Genomic DNA, 21,387 nt, shown 5'->3' on the forward strand with positions numbered 1-21,387 from the left:
AAAAAAGATGAGGTGTTTTGGATCATTTAGACCTTGAAACAATTTTCATAAATAGTTGATTTTGTCCATTTGAGTGGAGTACATTATCCCTTGGGATGTTATGTGTGCACATTGCAATAAGTTTGCAGTTTCCACATTCGCTCACTCACACACACACACACACACACACACACACACACACATGCACATTGTGACACATTTCCTTATAAAGGTATATATCGTAGAGTATCTTGGTCTATTAGTGATAGCAAGGCTTTACACTGCAATCAGGCTTGATAACTCAGACATCTTTCACTTTACAGTATAATAATACATAAGTCATATTACTTGTTCTCTGCCTGTAAATGCAAGCATTGTGCAAACGGCTCTTGTAACTTCCTCATTCACTTTTGTGGTTTTTGACTGTGAAAGCAACCTCCTTTTATGCTTTGCATGTCATTTGCTGTTGTGCCTTCAGTTTTGATAGCAGCACACTGAGGCAACAGTGATGGCAGGCACGACTGCTTTGCCACTTCAGCAATTAATTGCTTCATTGGACAACACTTGTCTGCCAAAAATTCTACAAGTTTGCTCTGGAGTGTATTTCCAAGGTAGGCATTTGTTTGTTTTATTCATTGTGAACTGAAATTGTGAGGGTAGATGAAGTCAAAGCTGAAAAGATAAGAGAATATATGAACCGATTAGATTGCTACAAATCATAAACTGTCTGGATTTTTGTTTTGTGTCTGTTTGTATCTATTGCATACATTTATATCTATATATTATACATGTTTCCTTTCTTGCCAGCCCCAAATCAGACGTTATTGTAAGCAAATAAGATAGTGAGCATTTGTTTTAGTTGAAATGTTTTTATTGTTCATGGTTGGTAATTAAGTAATTAAATTAAGATTGTGTCACAGTTGAAACAAATAAGAAAACATGCTATTTATGCTTGATATGTCTGCTCATTGTGGAATGTTGATCTTATGATTTAGTTCCTTCTTTGCTCTATTGCTCACTCTCCGATTCAGGTTCTATATATGAAATTTCTGGAAGTGAAGTGTGCTTTTCTACTGGGGATCTAATAAAGGTCCTTAACATTGAGCTCCTATCCGTTTGCTGTGACGACATCAGCAACAATGAGCAGTTTGAGCTGCCTATCAACCACACAGGTTTGTCTGAGCTATAGACAAGATTCTCGTGAGAACAGCTACTTTTGTTTTGTAGCTGACCACTGACACTTGTTGCTGTTTCTCAGGTTTGTTCAAAGTTGTTCCGGAGGAGATGCCATACAGTAGTATCGAGGAGATGTTGAGCCTGAGGCCTGTGGGCCTGGAGTCCTGCCTTCCCTTCACTTTTACCAGCCGCTTCAAGATTACCATTGGCAATTACACACTGGGAGCCGACAGAGCTTTGACAGTGCTCTCCATTGAGCGGCATGAGGGTGAGGAGGATTATGTGCGCTGCCATGTTCAAGGACAACAGGAAGCCTCTGCGGAAGTGTGTATACCACTTTCTTCCCAAGGGGAGTTCAGGGAGTGTGAAAGTGAGGAGCGCTTCACCCTGCAGGAGATCATGGCCTCGCCCTGCCTGCGTAGTCGAAAGTTTCACTTAATCAACACCACCAAGGGTGAACGAACCCTTGTCCTCAGTCCAATATACCAGGTCCACGCCATCATGAACTGTGAGAATTTCGTACTTTTTCATTTTTATTTAAAAATAAGTTATTAAGTTATCTACATCTTACGCCTACAGAATGGTTATTATTTTCACATTTCTGTTTATAATCCACATTGTATTGCACTCAAATATGAATTTGAAGTACTTTTACTTGAGTGTTTCCACTGAATGCTACTTTATTCCTCACCTACACCTGAGAGGCAAATACTGTACTTTATACCACTACATTTTTCTCCCAGTTTATAGGCTAGTTATGGGCAGATGAAGATTTTACAAAACCAATTATCATCTCATTAAATATGATGCATTGTTATAGATAACATTACCCAACAGTAAATAAAGTAGTTAAAATTAGCGGCCAGTAATATAATATAGCCTACTGTAATATAATATAACACTCCCATGGACCATTTCCCCACACAATTACTTGTGAGACTTTCACTACATTTTGCTGGTGATAATATAGCTGTACTTTTATATTTACAATATTTACTTTTATATTACACTGTACTGCTACTTTTACTAGTAGTACTTTTGCTTCTGGTAAAGGTTCTGAATACGTCTTCCATCATTGATACAACATACTGTACTCTGGTTAATTTAATTTCATCAAGTGCCTCTATTACTTTTTCTGACATAATTTTTCTCATTTCCTGTACAGTGAGGAAGAACGTGTTGAAGTTTCCCTCCAGCTTAGAGGTGGATGTGATCGATGTCACTGAGACGTGTAAGGATGTACATTTTGTGACCCCGCTCAGTCTGACGGAGGTCCACGCCCAGCCAGATAACTCTTTCCCTACAGTAGTAGAGATATTGGAAGGAGCAGAGAACAGCTCTCTGTTCAAGTGCAGCTGGCTACCAAAACTTAGTAAGAGCAGCCAGCTAATTTTCCACAAGGTAGGAACCTCAGCTATGGTTTTATTATCCAACCTGAAGAGCCGAAAGGCACAGCAGTACTTCCTGGCATCTCAGCAATATGGTGGACGATTTCGTAGGCGGCCAAGAGAGTTTAATTCAGTGTATGAGCTGTATGTTGCTTCGATCCAGGCACCAGGCCTGAAGGTCAGCGTAACAAGGAGCTGTGAAGGAGTTGAGGAGGAGGGCCTGCCTGCCCTCAGTGTGGGCGAACAGCTGGAGGTTGTTCGCTGCGAAATTATGGAGTTGCCTTGTGAAAGCAGCAAGGGACAGAAGCAGTCCTTTGAGGCTCTTTTGTGTCAGCGCCTCCAAGAGCCAGATGATGACGACGATGATGATGATGAAGAGGAGGTCAAGCAGCAGGATGAGAGAGAGGATATTCTCATGCCTCTGTACATGCAGGGCCACTTTGTGGAGGTACTCTCTGATAACAAGAAGTACAGACTCAGGGACTTGGGTAAAGAGTTTAATTTGCCGCTGGATGTTAAAGTAGTGAGCCGGGATACTGAACTCGAGACTGATCCACTAGTTGGGTTTCCAAGTCTCAGAATAGAGGGGGCTATGCTAGAGCCCACCATCCAGGCGAGCTTTCCACAAACGCCAGACCACTGCTTCGAGATCCCAACCCAGTGGCTTTCTATGTCTGTCTTTTTTACCAAGGACCCCCTGCCATGGCCCAAAGGTCAACCACCTAAGTGCCATGTGGATAGCCTTACCGAGGTGACGAACACATTCTTTTATGAATTTAGCAAACACGGCAACTCAGATGCAGCTCCGCCACCTCGACCACCAAAGCGAAATCTGTCATCTTCAAAGTCTTCAAAAAAATCATCAAAATCCTCGGGGAAGTCATCCAAAGCAGGCAAATCCAAACCAGGCAAAAGCATTCCAACCAAGGAGTTAGCAGATTTGACTTTAAACAGCAAAAAAAGGCCCCCAGCTCCCCCTCCTCCGGTCAGTATGGCTTTACATGCACGTTTTACAGTCCCTAGAGATATTTAGAATATATTGTGGTTGAGCTGTCATTTTTACAAGGTCTTCCTGTCATATGTCTCAAGCTATTCTTTGAAACACAGCACATCCTGACTTCTGTCTTTGGCAAAAACATTTTCTCACTATTTGACTTTCAGGAAATCTCAAACTGGTCAGAAGCAGACACAGACTATGCAAACACATCATACTTCCACTTTTCTTTGTAATAAAGAAGTCAAGCGTGCATTAACGCTGAATATTTCTGACTTCCTCTTAGGGTATCTTGGATGATCAACCTCCACCAGTCGTAGCCCGAAAGCAGACAGCGGCTGAAATGACAACAGGCAAGGCTCTGCCAAACACTTATGTGCAAAGGGAGGGTAAGACTCAAGGTGAAGCTCTTTCTGCATATTCTATTGCCTAGGTTTCAACCATACTGGCAACACTAATTCTGATGGTATTCTATATTTTTATAGAATTAGTTTTTATTATTTTAAACAAATATCACAAAAAGATCAAAACCAACAATACCTTTTAACTTGCCCTCTCTGTCTGTGGCACTCAACCCAATGCCTATTTGTTCCAACTGAAGATGTAAACATTTATAAACAGGTCACGAATATATAGTTATTAAAACAGAGACCATATTGAAACAGAGGGGCTCTGAAGTTTGTAGCAAATACTAGTAGAGCAGGAGCAAATAGTGCATTTTGAACAGCGAGGAGAGTGGCAGGAAAAACAAAAGGGTTGGCAAGCAGGGGAAGCACATTTGATCATTTATCAGAATCAGATCATTGAATTCATATATAATGTGTCTTCTATATTGTTTATTATAGATTATCAGTGTGTTTTCTTGCAATAATATAGACTATTGCTGCAACAGCAAAATTGCGGACCGCTAACAGATAAACTACTCAAATAACAAAAAGGAGTAGGCCTACACATGTAAGGAGAAAGTAAAAATATCTTTGCCAGTTGAACTTAAATTTGACTTAGCAGCAACAGTAATGTCAATATATAAGCCCCAGGGCCCGTAGCCTAAAGTACTGGGTTTCTGTACCCATCCCTAAATAAACTGATTTTCCTTATTCATTCACACATGTCCATATCGCAATGACATGAAAATACTATGGGTCAGCACTACTACAGATGAACATTTAATAGGCCTATCTATATTCATAGACACAACCGCTGACTATTCCTGTAACAATTTGGCCACAATTAAGAATATTGACCATACACGGTCCAGCCATATACTGATTTTGACCTAGTCTTGTTTGTCTTTTAGTTATATATGCTGACAGTGAAAAAATATAAAATATTGTGAATATTATTGATCAATAAACCGTACCCCTCTTACCCCCCAGTGCCACTGTGTGACGTTGCAGCAGATGTGGACAGCGACCATGACTATGAAACTGTAGACGAAACTTTTACGACGATGATGAAGAAAGCACAAGAGAACGTCATGTTTTACTAAATATTACCGCAACAGCAAAATATCTCATATGGGCAGTGGGCGCCCTTATCTTTAATAATTTTATGGCAATGTACCAAGGCATAGATTTATATTCAAAGACTTTGCAGTCAGACCAAGCAACCTGTCCATTGAATCCTAAATATTGTGATTTCATTTCATGCTGATAATAATGAGTTTAACACAAGGTTAGATATTTCAGTTAAGTATTACATTATTCAGCAATAAACTCCTGACAGTATATTGCATCTGTGAGGACCTGTGAGATAGTTTGGTGTCGAGACAACATCCAACACCCCTGCTTTTTATGTGGTCAACAGAACTTTCATTCTTCGTCCATTCATTTTTATGCTCAACCCACTTCATCCTCTTCAAGGTTGTAAGTGGCTGTTGCCGTGCTTGTACGGTATAACACCCACAAACTTTGATTGAAAAAACAGTACCCTTGTAGTATTTATTGTTGTAGTATTTAATACAGCACCTTTGTGCTTTTTGTTCAAACTTGTTAGCAGAGCATTGATCTAACCATATGGTAGTTCTGGGGGCTGTAGCTTGTATTTTTGTATTCAACAGCAACACCCAGTTTTAATACAACACCACAAAAACAGCCTTAAAAATACATTGTCTAAAACAAATTGCAAAAATGCATATTTATAAGCTTCACAGAGGTCGTAATAGTATACATTTTTATTGTACAGGCATTTAATGTATATGGGAACCTCCTGCAGTATACATATATATATATATATATATATGTAGTATACAGTCTTTATTAGGAAGCAGTCTTAACCTTAAAAAACCCCACAAAATTGCAGCTCTGTAGCTACTTATTGGCTCATGTAACAGTAATGCAATAGCAGAAGCTCTCCCAGCGGTCACAGCAAACTATGTGAGAGAACAAGAAGGTGCCACGTTTTATCAAATCCTGCTTTTGTTGTAGTTTTTATTTCATTGAAATTACTCTCTGGAGGTGTTGACTCACTGCCACAGAAATAACAAAATAAGGTAATGTTGTGTAACCTCTCTAGTTCTTTTGAGGTACAAACATACTGTAGATTTGTCTGGACTTTTTTTGTACTTTAGACATCTATCATCATAAAACAGTGGCTACAAAATGCACTTAGACTTACTTGGTTTATTCAAATTTTGATAAAACCTGTTTACTGTGTGAACCAGAGGAACCGTATCGACAGATGTGTTGGTCTACATTTTTGCATCACACAGTGCCCCCACACCCCACAGGTGGACTTAAAGTAAAGACAAACACCAAAAGTGTAACCTTGAAATACAATATGCAAAAATCTGGTTGTGTAAATGTCCATGTAAAAGAGTAATTTCTGTATTTACATCTTAATAAATTTGCACAAACTGCTTCATCATTTTGGGCTTGTGTATGGATGGGATTTTTTTACAATTAAGGTTTAATGCAACAAAATGTGGAAAGGTGAAAGGGCCTGAATAATAAAGCCCACTTTACAGACTATATTGGAACGGTTAGAAAAATATTTCAAATGTGTCTGTGTAAATTATAAAACAAAAGAGTTCCTGGTAGATGACCCAACTGTATTTAGTATAATCTTTAATTTTGGCAAAAGTAAGTTACATAGACAAAAATAAATTGAATACTTGCTTTCCAAATCTTTAAAATTACAAAAAAATGCTTTACAATGGAGGCGGAAAATACAGAATAACAGTATTAACTGCCAACAACGGCTTCTTCAACAGCAACACCTCTGGGACTTGCAAAATAGCAGAAGCAACCTCAGGAATATGTGTAAACCGAAAGATCTCCCCAAACCTAAACCATTTGTTGTTCAACTAACACCCACCACAGTACCTAAACAGAGAAGGATTCTAAAAATGTCACTCAGTTCTGCGTTATTGTGAGTTAGTTGTTAGCTATGAGTTTTAAAAACCAAATGACTTCTATCAGGTTTAACTCAAATAACTGGTGCCAAAAGGTGAAGCAATCTAATCATCATTGTCTGTTGATTTGTAGTGATCTTCATCGATGGTGGAAAAGATGTGACCTTCGTTGCTTAGGAATTCCACTGCTTGCCTGTTAGAGCACAAAGAGAAATATGAATATTTTGAAGCCCTTTTTTTATATAAACTTCAAGCAAAGCACATACAACTTTTCAACTTAAAACGGCCTGCAGCTTCTGATTTCCACTCTATTTATAAAGATGTAGCTTCTTTTTTTTGAAAGGTTTGACAGCAAAACAAAGTTTGAAGAAGAAATAAAAAAAAATTGGACTGCTGGCCTCAAACAACCTGGCAGTGGTCCTCACTGGTCATTTTAAAGCCAGGTCACATATAGTCTTTAAAAGGTCCAATGTGTAGGAATTTCTCCCATCTAGCGTTGAGATCATATATCGCAATCAACTCTCTCACACCACGCAGTTCAAAGTACGTATTACAGCTACGGTAGCCTTCACGCTTTTTTCTGATGACGCCGGTCTCTTGCTCTTTTCAATATCCTTTTTCTTTTTCTGGGTGAAGAAGAAGACTCTTGTTCCTGAAATCTGGATTTTGATTACATGTGGTCCTCCACGTTTCCTTCTTCAAACTTGCCAGGGCCGGGAAACAACGTTACCCATTAGCAGCACCTCTCAGTTTATCATGTGACAGCGAAAACGCGAGAGGCAGAGCAGCATGTCCTGTATGTCCCTTACCGGCTAACGTATTTCAAGATGGCGCATGAATATGGAGCGTCTACCCCAGTTCATGCAAACGCAAATGTAAAATTTCAAGCCAAGAGGAATACTTGGAATTGATGGTGGTGGTAAATATTCTTGAAAAAGGAGAAGTTTGTGAACTGGCAACACAAATTTTTGAGAATGAACAACTAAACATGTTACACACTGGACCTTTAAAGCTGGACAAAAAGAACAGCTACAAGGTTTCCATAGATGTCAATAGCGGGGAGATTCCTGGAATAGGTTTAGGTTTTACACCCCTTTTAACACCCCTTACTGCAACAGATCATTTTTTTCAGATTATTCTCATGCCTTCAGATGGCGTGAGAATGCACACTTAAGACATCCGTGGTCAAGCTAGCTAAGAAAAGAGAACTAAACTTTTCTTACTTTATGACAGCCAGACTCATGACATTGAGTCTCTGCTTTAGGTCCTGAATGCTGATGCCCTGCGGGTCTGGGCAGCCTCTTATCAAACTCAGAACCTTGTGAGATGAAAAGACATTAAAACATGCACATAGCGTCAAACTGCAAATACAGAAGCATCCTTCAATTATAGAAACTTCTATTTGTGAATCCATTACTTTTTTTCTGAGTAAGCTATTCTTATGTCATTGTGACAGTAGTTACAGTTAAGAGGGAGAGGAAGTATGAGAAACTTAGCATTGTGTAGTGCAACGTTTTTCTCGGTGCATTAGGACTGACAAAAACACTGACAGTTTATGTTCTTGTTCACATTAGTTTTTTATTAGCAAACAGCTTGCTTTGATGAAGACTGTCACATATTTATGTTCACAGATCATTGTTAAACGGCTTTTTTCGTGTGTTTGTAAAGCTTAAAAATATATTTAAAGCAGCCATATTATGCTCATTTTCAGGTTCATAATTGTATTTTAAGGTTGTACCAGAATAGGTTTACATGGTTTAATTTTCAAAAAACACCATATTTGTGTTGTACTGCAGTGCTCTCTCTCACTGCTTGCAGATCCTCTTTTCACCTGGTCTCTGTTTTAGCTACAGAGTGAGACCGCTTTTCTTCTTCTTCTTCTGTACTATCTTTGATTGCACTGCACATGCCCAGTAGCTCAGATGTAGATCATGTCAGCTAGCTAGCTCCATAGACAGTAAAAGAAAGGCTGTTTCTACAACTTCAGTCAGTTACAAGGTAGGATTAGCTGGGAGACTTCTAAATGAGGGCGCACATGTAAGTACTTCTTTTGTAGATTATGGTGAACTTGTGTGTGTTGTAGCAGTGCATTGCTATTGAGAACGAGGTAGCATGCTAGCGTTAGCATTAGCATGCTATGAGCTAATGGTTGCGGTTAGCCTGCTCGTTTCGGCTTGTGACGTCACAAGCCGTGCCGATTTTGAACAGCTCACCCAGAGACTGAAGGCAGGACACATTCAGAAACTGTATCTCACTCTAAACAGCATGGATGGATTTTTTTCAAAGTTTGTATGTGTTTGGAAGCACCAGGGACACAACATAACACCCCAAATCCCAGAAAAAGTGTTTTTTTCATAATATGGGCACTTTAATTAACAAATTAACAGTAAATGTCAAGTACACTGACGACAATTTAGGCTTTCATTGTCAGTGTTGGGTCAGCATCCAGGACACACTGACTGAGTGGTCCCTCTGTGTTTACATATATAATAATGGAGCAAACCTTTCTGAAACTAGTATATTTTAAAATTCTACTATTGATACATGATTTAAGCTCACCTGATTCTGGTTTGTGCTTAACCCATTGTTAGTCATGTCGGTAGCACCTGCATAGCCCCCTCCCATGCTTCCCGTGTTTCCCAGGTTGCCCGGTCGCGACATGGGCATGACGTCACTGCTCATTCTTCCTCCGGCACCCGTCTGAAAGAGAAACAGAACTAAATTGTTGTAAACATGTCCCCTGGTGTTAAAAACGCTGAGAAAAGCTAAATTGACTACACACCAGTGTTGATGCATGCTGAAACCAGGCACAGTATACTCTCCTCAGATACAAGTTGTCCGACAAACAGCCTTTTAATAATAGCACCGCTTTTCAGCATCACATTGATTTGTTTATGTCAGATTATCAGTATCTTTTTAAATGATGACATGTTTAAACTTAGCCGATTTGTCCAGTACTAACTTTAGCAAAGCATTCTTTAACATAGGTACTATTTATTTATTAAGAAGAACTGATAGCTAACCCGACCTCCTTGAATTATGGGTTTGCAGCAGCAAACAATACAGACTGATGAGGTTTAAGCGTAGGAGTTCTCACCATGGTCTGAGATTTGCCGAGTGCCATGTGCGCTTGGACAACCTCCAGCATATGCGAGGTGATCTCATTCATGTCCTCAACGGGCCTGACACTGAATGCCACGATAGATCGGTGGTTCTGAAACAGGAAGACAAAGATTCAGTAACGCTGAATTCTGTGCATACTGTACTATGCTATACATTAGAATAACACTTTCAAAACATAAAATGTTCAGTACAATACAGCTGCTCATGAAACAAGCTTATATCTACCAGCAACGTAAAGGTCACATGGTCACGTGGCCGCGCAAGGACGTTAGGACGGTAAACTCACCTGAAAGGAGCGCAGATTGCCAGAGACTTTGACATACGTGCCCGGAGGCAGGACGGTGCTGTCTACACCGGGATCCTACACAAACCAAGATAACAGGGTTGCTAAGGGGCTGAATTTGAGTAGTTTACCAACGAAAGATATGCTACAGCTTCTGAACAAGCAAGAATAAAACAATGTTTAGTTTTTCCAACAGGAATATGTTGAGTTAGTGCATTCTTGTGGCAAAAAGTGTGGGATTATTGCCACAGCACGTAATATCATGTTACATTTGGTCTTGGCCTTTTCAATCTTAATTCATAATGGTATGAGTGTCTCTAACCTAGCTTTAATCTTTACTCATGTATATATTGCACATTTTACACTTATGTGACTTTTATGCACACTAATGCTTGCGTGTCATCACTATTGGTATTGGGTTTTAATATTTAAACAGACAAGTGATTCATGATTCTCTCAGTCACTGAGATGAAATAAAACAGCGGAATATTTTGTAATTGTTTGAGCAAGGATAAAAGCACCGTCGCTGACCTCTGTGTCTACCCACTGCTTCACATCCATGGGAGCACCCGTCATGTCGTCGATCTTATACTGGATGTTCGTCATGGATTTGTCTGTGCTCCTGATAATACCCAAAATGGTAACCTATGACATAAAACATGAACTGTTATCCAACAGTGAGATCAAGAAGGTTAACATTTCAGTAGTCAACATGCTGTAGTGTAGCATCTCTTGAGTAAGTACATGATGCACCAAACAATGCATAATTTGTCCCCAAAAAATGTGGGGGGTTTTGGGGCAATTTTCCTCTTTCTCCAACAATATCTAATGGTTTATTCTGGCAGCATTGTGGTCCTCGTCACTGTTGACCCACACTGTTGAGCAGGTGAAACGTACCCGCCTATTTCATCCAGAGTGAAACTTTAGGAGGGAGGTTGTAACTTGCACAATGACTTAATCTATCCATCCATCCATCCATCCATCTTCGTCCGCTTATCCGGTCTCGGGTCGTGGGGGTAGCAGCTCCAGCAGGGGACCCCAAACTTCCCTTTCCCGAGCCACATTCACCAGCTCCGATTGGCGGATCCCGAGGCATTCCCAGGCCAGGTTGGAGATATAATCCCTCCACCTAGTCCTGGGTCTTCCCCGAGGCCTCCTCCCAGCTGGACGTGCCTGGAACACCTCCCTAGGGAGGCGCCCAGGGGGCATCCTTACCAGATGCCCGACGATACCAGATGACTTAATCTAATGTTGAGAATTCTTGAAGAATGATAATTTTGCCTAATTTCCAAACCAATAATTTTGACAACTAGGGATGCTGCTGCTAACAATCCCTTTCATTATTGACTGATCTGACGCTTATTTTCTTGATTGATTAATCGTCGTTCTCTATAAAAATGTCACAAAATAGAGAAAAGTGCCCATTATATTTTCCCAGAGCCCAAGATTAAGTATCCCTTTAAGTAATTTCCCAAACAAAAAATGCCAGACATTTACTAGTTCTAGCTTTCAAATCAGGATTTACTGCTTACTTACTCTTTTTTGTATTGTTGTATATTGAATATCTTTGAGTTTTAGACTGTGGTTGGACAAAAAAGGTAATTAATGACATCATCAATGTCATGTCATGTCCCCATATAGAAGCCAAAACGTTTGATAACATGATATAATAAACAATAGAGATCAACTGATGAATGTAGTACTCTTTCAGCCTTATGCAATAACACCATCAGACACTATTGAACAAAATAGTTATGTTCTGCCACCATGCAGTCACTGCTTTGCTTCAGCTTACCTGGGAAACTTCCACATCTCCTACTTTGAAGGCTTCATCAGCCTGGGAAGCAGACATCATCTGAGACACTGTGCAGGGGATTATCTGTGTGGCACGGGTTCTCTGCAAAACATATACACACAGTCAGTGTTTCCATAATTACACAGAAGTATGTCAACAAATATTTAAATGGGAAAGAAAGGCTATGTTTCTGATAAGATAAACCTAATCTATTTAAAATGTGAATTTGCAACTTTTGGGATAACGTTATTTTGATTGATGTTAAGCACAATTGTATGGCTCTACATCTGTTTCAAGTTTAGATTGGAATTAAAAGAAGTTGTAGTGTAGTCTTCAGTATCGTTACAAACCCCTTTCTTCTCTCCTCCCTGGGATAGGGCAGGTGATGCAAAGCCTCCTGGAGACTGAGTGTAACCTCCGCCCATACTCTCACTGTGCCCTCCTGAAAAAGCAAGACAGGCATAGACAGCTGATATAAGGAGCGGTTTTCTCTTCCCATTCAGCTAGAACAGTCGTTTTCATCAACTCACGTTTACGTTACCATCAAAGTCACAACAACAAAGAGGCAAGTTAGTCAACCTAACGTTAGCCGCAGCCAGACAACGTCAACAAGCCGACTCGACCACTTTATGAACGCAACAGTGCGCATATAAAACTTACCCTGGTTCCACATGTTGGTTCCTTGTTATTAAATCAATAAAAGCTAAACTGAAATGTTATTAACACTGTGTAGCAGGGACAACCGCACGCTGTAGATTTCCTTGTGTAGTCCCGCGCGCCAAACACTCAATACACCGCGCATGCGCGTAGCAGAAGTCCCGCGAAATCTACCCAACGGTTGGCTGTCACCCAGGATGTTTTTAGCCCTGATTCTGGCTTGTCAGACAGTTGTTCTTCTCTGGAGGACAAATGCCGTATTTGTAGCGGTTCCAACAATCAACAATGGCCCTACCCATACCGTAAGCGTGTAATTACAAACCTCGGTTGATATAGCTTGTTGGGGGCGGTATACAGCCTCGGAGAAAAGAGTGCCTGAAAGGCATGGGTCGGGGATAAATAGTATTGCGCTGTCATCCAAGCCTGTGCTGCCTTCTCGTCCTGCTGGAAATATTGATTGTTGTTCTCTTAATACATCCATGATTGTAGCCTACTATGAATGTCCAACAATAACTTTTGCTATCGCTGCATCCGTGTCAACTGTTGTATGAACGTATCCGAAACACTAAACTTCAAAGTCTCATTTAGCCTACTTGATTACTTTTCTCAGTTAGCTAGTAAACGTTAGGTGGCTTAATGTATATTTAGGCCTATACTACGTCTATATCATGTAGCCTATGTATTAAGAGAACTACCTAACGTTACAACTCTTCTTCTGGAGTAATATCTTACTGTCGACATTGAAATATAGGCCTATTCCAATTCCAATTTCAAAGAAATTAATTATCTACCGTTAAATTACAACCCCATCTCACATAATTCTGCCTTTTTTATATTCAATGAAATGTTACATTTACAGTGTAACAAGAAATGCACGCCATAAAAGGCAACTTAAGTAGGGCTTTGATATTTTATTTTTATCCCACATGGGATTCGGCACTCAAGAACCCGGATCTCATGCCTTTTTATGGCATTCTCAAATAAGCCTATAAATATATATTGGTCTAGTCTTTACACTGTATCAATATCTAAATAAAAATCTTTGGAGTATTTGTAGCCTATGTTGCTTCATATCTACCGGTTACAGCCTAGTTGGCCTACAGTAGGTGTGTTTTGGGACTGCTGCCAAAATCAGTTAATCTTGCGGCTATTTTTCCTTTCAGAAAAATGCATATTGACGTTTAAACTTCTTAATTATACGCCATACAGGTGTAGTAGCCTACACATTGGGCTATTCAGAGGTAGGTGGATAATCTTCGTTTTACATTTAAAGTTTTAACAATGGAGGGAACACAATATAAAGTGTCTTATGAGTAGCCAAATAAACGTACCACCTTCAGACCAAAGACACGTCATGAATAGCTGTATCTTATCTTGTTTTGCCCTTTAAAGACTTACCTCTCATACCTTGACGTTTTTTTTTTTTGTTTGCTTTCCTCAAAGAGTTCAACATGTCCACAGTAAGGCTGCTCCTATCTTGTCTACTTTTAAAAGAGGTCGTTGCAATGTCAGGTATGTAGCTTGGTTATTGTTGTATAAAATTAGGCTAGATGTTTCTTGAATAACTCTATCGTGCAGGGACAACATCATGTGCGTATTGCGATTCGTTTTTATCCAGGAAACTTCTGGCACATCACGGATCTGCACTGGGACCCAACATACAATCTGACCGATAATCCTGAACTTGTGTGCGCATCAAGTGGCACACGCCCTGCGGCCAATGCGGGGAAATTTGGAGACTATGCTTGTGACTCACCATGGCTCCTTATAAACTCCTCTGTGTACGCCATGAAGAATATTCTACCAGACCCGGACTTTATTTTATGGACAGGGTATGTATCCATTTTAGGGTTGATTGTAACTTTATTGCTGGCTTGTTGAGTCCCAAGTCCATCTCCAGAGAGAAATGCATGTGCAGCTTCGTACTGTTTTTAACCAGATATCATGCACTATAGGGACACAGCTTGGAAGTATTTCAAGTGACAGTATATTGCCTGTGGGCCTCCTTTGTAAATTATATTCAGACTCTGCTTTAGTAAACCCTCATCAACTGTGGGGTCCAAAATATAATCACTTTACCCGTTTAGCATGTAATCCTAAAACTATCTACTAGTTATTGTTTTGCTTCTCAGAGACGACACACCACATGTACCCAATGAGGATCTGGGAGAAGAAGCAGTGCTCCACATTATCAGCAGTCTTACCCACATTATAAATCAGGTGTTTCCAAGTAAGTGTGAGGTCAAGAGACATCCTGTGTATTTAAGGGAGAAAACATGAGATCAACATTAACTGTAGTGTTGCAGTATTGACGAACTCGTGTTATTGATAAAACCTTCTTTAGACACTAAAGTTTACCCTGCCCTGGGCAACCATGACTACCACCCTAAGAGCCAGCTTCCTGCAGGGCCAAACTACATCTATGACCAAACAGCAGAAATGTGGCAAGGCTGGTTGGATCCAGAGTCCCGTGGAACATTTAAAAAAGGTTGGTTGGAGTCTCCTGTGATACTTGGATGTTATTTTGATATTAACACAATTGCTTTTCTAAGAATCACTAAAACACCTTGTGACGCATGGCATTATACATATGAAAGCACACGTCCAATTGTGTCATGCATTTTCTTCAATATTTTTCTTTACATAGGTGGATATTACACAGAAAAGCTGCTGAATCGAACAGGGTTCAGGATGCTGGTCCTCAACACTAATCTCTACTATGACCAGAACAAGGCAACCCAGGACATGGACGACCCAGCTGGCCAGTTTAGCTGGGCGGATCAGGTTCTTACAGAGGCTGCCAACAACAAAGAAAAGGCAAAGCATCTTGTCTATCTGTGCTTTGCAACAGTGGTTAAATTGGATTTAATGTCATGTTTGAATTACTGCTTAGAGATCAATAAATCTATCAGTGAGTAATGAATACCTCATCGTTCTTTTTAACGCTGGTTACCATAGTTAACAGGAAGAATACTTTCAGTTTACATCCCCTATATGAATGATTATCTCCTGGAAAAGATATCAACATTTTTACAACCAAAACACTCCCTAAATCTGAAGGTGCTCCAGCCCAATTTAACTCATGCCTTGCAAAAAGATGAATTGAAATAGTAAAACTCTGACTACAGGGAATGAAAATAGATCATTTTTGCTAACTCTACATTGGTTTCTTTACTAGGTGTACATCATTGGCCATGTTCCCCCGGGTTTCTTTGAGAAGAAGAGAAATAAGCCATGGTTCATGCCTTCATTCAACAAGCTATACTTGGATTTAATTCAGAAGCATCATTCAGTCATACTTGGACAGTTCTTTGGTCATCATCATACTGATAGCTTCCGAATGTTCTACAACTCAGAGGGTAAGGCTAGACTGTTGTAGTACTATTGGTTTTCCTTGTTTTGCATTGGGGTGTTTGGTTGGTATTTAAGTGATTTACTTTTTAATTTCTGGACTGCGTCGCACAGTGCTTCTCACATTAAGTGTCCAAATGTTACCTTTTGGCACATAATACTGTGGTAATCAGAGGTGATGGCCCTTCTGTTTCTACAGGCTCTCCTATCAGTACGATGTTCCTGAGCCCAGGTGTCACACCGTGGAAAACATCACTTCCTGGAGTCACGGATGGAGCCAACAACCCTGGGATTCGTGTCTTTGAATATGACACCCAAACACTCCTAGTCAAAGTAGGTCAGGACCAGTCTGTATAAATTCTATTTAAATATGTTTAGGACCCTTTCTAAGCTGCAATATACAGTCTCCACATAAGCACCTAGCACTTTTATTGTTCCAGTTTCTGTTTCTTAAACCACATCTTTGAACACTCAGGATGTGGTGACCCATTATTTGAACCTCACTCGTGCTAATGCAGCACGTGGACGCTGGGAGAAAGAGTATCGACTCACAGAGAGCTTCAGAGTGCCAGACGCCTCCCCAGCCTCCATGCATCAGGCTCTGGAGCGCATTGCTAGTAGCCGCTGCTACCTACAAAAGTACTATGAGTTCAACTCTGTCAGCTATGATCTGACAGAGTGTAACAGTGACTGCCGTGTTGACCACGTGTGTGCAGCCAGAGAGGTAGACTTTGACAGGTATGAACACTGTCTGGAAAAAGAAGGGACCGCTGCCATTTATGGTGTGTTTCTACCGGTCCTCTCCATGGCTGTAAGTTTGGTGTTTGCCAATTGGTAGTGATCATCTATCACGGATCACTGTGGTCCTGTAAATATTTAACAGTAAACATCACAGGTTTTCCTCTTTTAAATCATATGCCATCTATAATGTAAGTGAGTCATGCACTGGCTGTACATAAGCAGGGAAACAACAACCTTTGGCTTCAGCAATCTTTGATGTGGCCTCTTGACGTTGGTTTATTGGTGCTGGGTTTAATACTGTATTCCCAGTCAATAGAAAAAAAAATGATGTGGTATTTATGTGGCTCAAGAGGCTAAAGTAGACTTTTGTCAAATGTTTATTTCCCCCAAGCTTTAACTGTCAAACTCTGCTGTATCTATTTAATAAAACCAGAAATGGCTAAAACAGTTGTTTATTGGTTGAATGTTATTTTAGCAGCAAGAATTAATACGCAAGTATCAGTATTATCGCGACTGTAAATCTGTTGATTAATATCAAATTGCAATTACTCATGCCTATATAACTTAAAAACAATCCAACTTGTTACTAAACATATCAGATAAAGCTGCATTATCTGGGTTATATCATGCTTCCTGTTATCCCATATCACTATATAAAGATTTAATGTCTATTTAATTACTGTCAGTAAACGTAGCAGAATTCAAAATGTCATAATGTGACAGATGCTGGACTTTGCACCTGCTGTGAAGACACATTTATTGAGTATGTGCTTGAGCAGTGTATTTGATTGACACAAACAATAATGTTGCAGTCCTGGGGTTACAATTCAGTTCATACACTTTGGTCATGACAGTGTATTGATTAGTTGATGAGTCTGTTCACATGATCAGGACCTGTTTAGCTGAGGTGAAAGGCTGCATAGCTGTGTCCAGAGCTTTGTTGTAGTCTCGGAGGCCCACCTCGGTGCAGACAGGAGCTGTCAGCTTTCCCTGCTGAATGAGGTGGCACAGTTCATCTAGCATGGCTCTGAATGCCCTCCCATCTAAAGAGAAAGTTTGTATAATTTCGCATTAAATTCATTTTAAGAGACTTTTTTGATGAAAGAGGAAACCCCATGCCGACTCACCGCTTGAGTGATCTCTCTTCCACTGTGTGACCCAAAATCCCCGAACCTTCACATCCTTGAAAATAAGAGCACTCTGGAGAGAACAAGTTAAGTAAGCGTGCTGAGAGAAAAGTATCTCTGTGAAATGTAATGGGAGACTTCATCTTACCACAGGGACAGTAACTGGCTGTTTGGCCATCCCTCCATATGTCACCATAGATCCTCCAAACCTGGAATATATGGGAATTATGTCATGTTCCGATCAGATTTTCTCTTCAGTGAAAGATATTAGATCGTGTCAGCAAAGATGATTCAATATCCTCACTGTAGATGACGTAGCAGTTCTGTTGCGCTCTTGCCTCCGACTCCATTCAGTGCCAGTTTAGGCTTTGGGCAGGTCTTTTTAAAAGAAAAAAAAACATAATTATGAATGTGCTTCTTCACCAATAGCTAAAGCCACATGATCCTATTTTTTAGGATGTCTTCAGACCTTGAACAGTTCCTTCATCTCAGGCCGCCTCAGTGCCTCTTCTTTGATCACATGAGTTCCTCCCATGGCCTTCAGCCTATCACTGAGCTGTGTGAACTCTGGCCTTTGAAAAGGAAGAATCAATGAACAAGTGCATTAGTCATAAATTCTAGCACACAAAACTCTCCCTCCGTTACCGTTAGACCCATTATCTCACAGTCAGGTGAACTGATTACCTGAGCCAATGATTAGGACTGAGAAGTTTCCTCTCCTGAAAAGACTTAATATACTTGTTTACCTGTCTCTGACGACGTTGATAGTGTTTATTCCCCTCGCAGCAGCAATCTGTATTACAGCCTGCCCAACTCCACTGTTGGCTGCATTCTGGATCACAGAATCCCCTGCAAGGACAGCAGGTTGGGGGAAACTGTCACATGATGGCTAAAACTACTGCACAGCATGTCATGTTTTCAGAGATAACGTAGGCAGAAATACTGCATCCTCAAATCTCCATTTAGATCTGTATATTATCAGCACCTAAATTGGTCTCGTTGTTCCCGTCATGTGTCTACTAGCTTGCTTGTTGGTTAATGGACACTCATGGAACTTTGAAGGTGCAGGATTCCTTCCTATGCAAGGTCACGCTGCAAATACCAGCCCATAAACTTGACCAAGGAAGTGGCTTTAACTTCACTGACCGAAGTGAGGACTACTCATGTAAGTCACCTGTGCTTTAGTGGTATTTTGAAACACACATGCTAACAAAAAAAACTTTCTTTTCTTTTAAAATATTGGTTGTTACATTATTACTGATAGTCTCTGCAACCAGGGGGCAGATCATCAATCTGCTTGCTAAAAGAGCAATTTAACCAACATTTTCTTTTGAAAGTGGAACATAATGAGTAAAATAAAGGGACTCCTTCTATGTCTACCCCTGTATGTGTAATCCAGGGGCTTATGGTTCTATGCAAGAAAAATAATGTTCTGACCCTGTGTGTGGAAATGATTACCTGGCTTGAGATCTTCAAAGTCGGAGAGCATCCTGAAGGCAGTGCAGGGATTCACCCCCAGTGTGGCAGCAGACAACAAGGGAATGTCATTCGACAGCGAGATGACATCATCCTCTGCTAGAACTGCCTCTGTCCTCCACGTCCCTGTTCACACAAACGTATAAAACTCTTAAGAGCTCATGTTGGGAGACATAATTGTGAATGTGTGGACTCATTTATGTAATTCAAGCTTTTTTCTTTTTTTTTTTTTTTACCTAGACCAGCATCTTTTGGAATGACCCAGTCTCCTGTTTTGAGGGACTTCACCTGGCAACCCACCTCTATGACCTGGGCCACTCCTTCGTTGCCCCCAACTGCTGGGAGGTCAGGCAGGATAGCATAAGTACCTGATGAACAATGTCAGATAAACCACTAATCTTAACACCTAAAAACATAAATACTGTGTTGGTAGAGCTGCTTTCAAATTGAGCTACTGTTTGGGTGCTGCTGTTTAGTGTAGAGGTAACCAAAAAAACAAATACCTTGAATCATGTTAATGTCAGATGAGTTGATTGGAGCTGCCAGCATTTTAACCAGGACATCCTTCGCACCCATGGGGGGCAGATCTACACCTTCCAACCTGGCAACCAAATAAACTCACATATACAAAAGCATATGTATACTCCATATTGTTTTTTGGTTTGTTGACAGCATTCTAATGTATTAAATACAGCACATCAGACTATCACAGATAGATAATTAATTCAATTAGTCAATTAACAGAAAAGCAATAACCATTTTAAAAATCAATTAATTGTTTGAAATATTAATCTGTTTGTTCCAGCTTCTCAATATGGGAATTTGTTGCTTTCATCTGTTGTCAATTGATCAGCACTGGGATTAAGACTGTTGGTAGAACATTACAAGCAATTGCATATGACATCTTGGGGTGTGCGAAATTTTGATTGACATTTTTCCAACTTGTTATGCCATTTTTAAACAAGTATTCAACATTCTACTCAGGAAGCTAATAATAGTTTAACGAGGTTAAAGGTAATTCCCAACCATTGCATTGCACCACCATACCATTTTTTACTCATCGTCTTACTGTTTGTTTGAAAACACTTCCGATAAAGCATATATGTGTAGCTATATATCATAGACTGTATAAGTATATATTGTGTTTTCGAGTGTGGAATGTGCTTATTGTTGCCCCTTGTGGCCATTAGGGGAAAACAGCCACTACAACTGCGGTTCTGATTAACCGTAAAGTACCAGTAGGTGTATTTTTGCCCTCCGAGCTGACGGGGCAGCAATGAATGAGTCCATCATCGCACACCACGAAAAGGCGAAGAAGAAGTTCCACTTGAAAACTTACTTGGACAAGCGACACAAAGATAAGATTTATACTTTATCAGAAGTGTTTTTAACAGTATTTAAAAAAATTTACAAGAGAAAATACTTCAATAAAGAAGACCAACTGGTTGCTTTGGCAAATTAACGTTTGGTTAACGACCGCACCTCCGTTAAAGAGCATATTTAGCCACATATTGACTGTATGCTATTGCATTTGCATGGTCACACAAACAAATAAAACGATATGTTTATTTTAAAAGGCTTACTGAACGACTTGAGAAGGGTTTCCATGTTTTCGGAACAGAAGAGCCTTGCATGGCTGTGCTGCAAGTCCAGCTGAATGACTGAAGAGAGAAACGTTAGCAGTAACGTTACCGTTATCCTTGTGCCTTGAACATTTTAAAAGAGCAGCAGCAAAGCTTCTTCTGCAAACTGTCTGGCTTCTTAAACAGACTATGCGAAATGGCAGCCACATTGCGACTCACGAGTTCACTTTACCATATTAAAACAATACCACTATGAAGTAATATTTGTCATCTGAAGGGTGAGTTTTGCTAGCATTCTTCTCCCTGCACGGCCATATTGGATTTTACCTATGAGATTGTGTCATTGAAAATATAAATAGAGA

At 40.1% G+C, this 21,387-nt stretch overlaps 4 protein-coding genes across 10 annotated transcripts; 2 read left to right on the forward strand and 2 right to left on the reverse strand.

The window, feature by feature from the left end:
* Positions 1-429: 429 nt before the first annotated feature.
* Positions 430-6,016, forward strand: themis2 (thymocyte selection associated family member 2). 2 transcript variants are annotated; one of them, XM_036006580.1, is made up of 7 exons: positions 430-590; positions 1,011-1,151; positions 1,238-1,663; positions 2,321-3,528; positions 3,824-3,926; positions 4,272-4,291; positions 4,914-6,016. In XM_036006580.1, the coding sequence occupies exons 1-7, from the start codon at positions 488-490 to the stop codon at positions 4,968-4,970; spliced, it is 2,058 nt and encodes a 685-aa protein (XP_035862473.1). In that variant the 5' UTR covers positions 430-487; the 3' UTR covers positions 4,971-6,016. The 2 variants fall into 2 exon arrangements, with proteins under 2 accessions (XP_035862473.1, XP_031145281.1); XM_031289421.2 differs by lacking the exon at positions 4,272-4,291 and having other exon boundaries at positions 3,824-3,938.
* Positions 6,017-6,585: 569 nt separating this feature from the next.
* On the reverse strand, positions 6,586-14,405 carry rpa2 (replication protein A2). 2 transcript variants are annotated; one of them, XM_031289476.2, is made up of 9 exons: positions 14,146-14,405; positions 12,441-12,532; positions 12,091-12,192; positions 10,827-10,940; positions 10,299-10,373; positions 9,987-10,103; positions 9,449-9,589; positions 8,113-8,207; positions 6,586-7,082 (listed from the first exon to the last, which is right to left on the reverse strand). In XM_031289476.2, exons 1-9 carry the CDS (start codon positions 14,198-14,200, stop codon positions 6,995-6,997), a joined length of 879 nt encoding a protein of 292 aa, XP_031145336.2. In that variant the 5' UTR covers positions 14,201-14,405; the 3' UTR covers positions 6,586-6,994. The 2 variants fall into 2 exon arrangements, with proteins under 2 accessions (XP_031145336.2, XP_031145344.1); XM_031289484.2 differs by lacking the exon at positions 14,146-14,405 and adding an exon at positions 12,751-12,922.
* Positions 13,700-17,154, forward strand: smpdl3b (sphingomyelin phosphodiesterase acid like 3B). Of its 2 annotated transcripts, XM_031289433.2 has the most exons (8): positions 13,700-14,259; positions 14,366-14,579; positions 14,880-14,977; positions 15,092-15,235; positions 15,395-15,564; positions 15,926-16,106; positions 16,298-16,431; positions 16,574-17,154. In XM_031289433.2, the coding sequence occupies exons 1-8, from the start codon at positions 14,199-14,201 to the stop codon at positions 16,934-16,936; spliced, it is 1,365 nt and encodes a 454-aa protein (XP_031145293.1). In that variant the 5' UTR covers positions 13,700-14,198; the 3' UTR covers positions 16,937-17,154. The 2 variants fall into 2 exon arrangements, with proteins under 2 accessions (XP_031145293.1, XP_031145300.1); XM_031289440.2 differs by lacking the exon at positions 14,366-14,579 and having other exon boundaries at positions 14,161-14,259.
* A 133-nt stretch (positions 17,155-17,287) lies between these two features.
* mecr (mitochondrial trans-2-enoyl-CoA reductase) lies at positions 17,288-21,387 on the reverse strand. Of its 4 annotated transcripts, none has more exons than XM_031289459.2 (11): positions 21,173-21,381; positions 21,026-21,127; positions 19,946-20,043; positions 19,679-19,810; positions 19,425-19,568; positions 18,713-18,815; positions 18,436-18,538; positions 18,271-18,344; positions 18,115-18,175; positions 17,967-18,039; positions 17,295-17,882 (listed from the first exon to the last, which is right to left on the reverse strand). In XM_031289459.2, the coding sequence occupies exons 1-11, from the start codon at positions 21,232-21,234 to the stop codon at positions 17,719-17,721; spliced, it is 1,116 nt and encodes a 371-aa protein (XP_031145319.1). In that variant the 5' UTR covers positions 21,235-21,381; the 3' UTR covers positions 17,295-17,718. The 4 variants fall into 4 exon arrangements, with proteins under 4 accessions (XP_031145305.1, XP_031145319.1, XP_031145325.1 ...); XM_031289465.2 differs by having other exon boundaries at positions 21,026-21,103; positions 21,258-21,380; XM_031289445.2 differs by having other exon boundaries at positions 17,288-17,882; positions 21,026-21,387.

The sequence above is a fragment of the Sander lucioperca genome, chromosome 10, assembly GCF_008315115.2.
Source record: "Sander lucioperca isolate FBNREF2018 chromosome 10, SLUC_FBN_1.2, whole genome shotgun sequence".
Classification (NCBI taxonomy): domain Eukaryota; kingdom Metazoa; phylum Chordata; class Actinopteri; order Perciformes; family Percidae; genus Sander; species Sander lucioperca.

Excerpts from the sequence above, each read along its gene's own strand:
- rpa2 (XM_031289476.2), bottom strand. The coding sequence starts at position 14,200 with ATGTTGAACTCTTTGAGGAAAGCAAACAAAAAAAAAAAACGTCAAGGT. Across the intron at positions 12,533-14,145 it reads AAAACGTCAAGGTATGAGAG|GAGGGCACAGTGAGAGTATG; the intron begins GTAAGTCTTTAA and ends TTGCTTTTTCAG. Across the intron at positions 8,208-9,448 it reads TAAGCACAAACCAGAATCAG|GTTCTGAGTTTGATAAGAGG; the intron begins GTGAGCTTAAAT and ends TCATCTCACAAG.
- themis2 (XM_031289421.2), top strand. The coding sequence starts at position 488 with ATGGCAGGCACGACTGCTTTGCCACTTCAGCAATTAATTGCTTCATTG. Across the intron at positions 1,152-1,237 it reads GCTGCCTATCAACCACACAG|GTTTGTTCAAAGTTGTTCCG; the intron begins GTTTGTCTGAGC and ends GCTGTTTCTCAG. Across the intron at positions 3,529-3,823 it reads CCCCAGCTCCCCCTCCTCCG|GGTATCTTGGATGATCAACC; the intron begins GTCAGTATGGCT and ends ACTTCCTCTTAG.
- mecr (XM_031289445.2), bottom strand. The coding sequence starts at position 21,234 with ATGTGGCTGCCATTTCGCATAGTCTGTTTAAGAAGCCAGACAGTTTGC. Across the intron at positions 20,044-21,025 it reads AACCCTTCTCAAGTCGTTCA|GTTGGAAGGTGTAGATCTGC; the intron begins GTAAGCCTTTTA and ends TTTGGTTGCCAG. Across the intron at positions 18,176-18,270 it reads GAACTGCTACGTCATCTACA|GTTTGGAGGATCTATGGTGA; the intron begins GTGAGGATATTG and ends CATATATTCCAG.
- smpdl3b (XM_031289433.2), top strand. The coding sequence starts at position 14,199 with ATGTCCACAGTAAGGCTGCTCCTATCTTGTCTACTTTTAAAAGAGGTC. Across the intron at positions 15,565-15,925 it reads CTGCCAACAACAAAGAAAAG|GTGTACATCATTGGCCATGT; the intron begins GCAAAGCATCTT and ends TTTCTTTACTAG. Across the intron at positions 16,107-16,297 it reads AATGTTCTACAACTCAGAGG|GCTCTCCTATCAGTACGATG; the intron begins GTAAGGCTAGAC and ends CTGTTTCTACAG.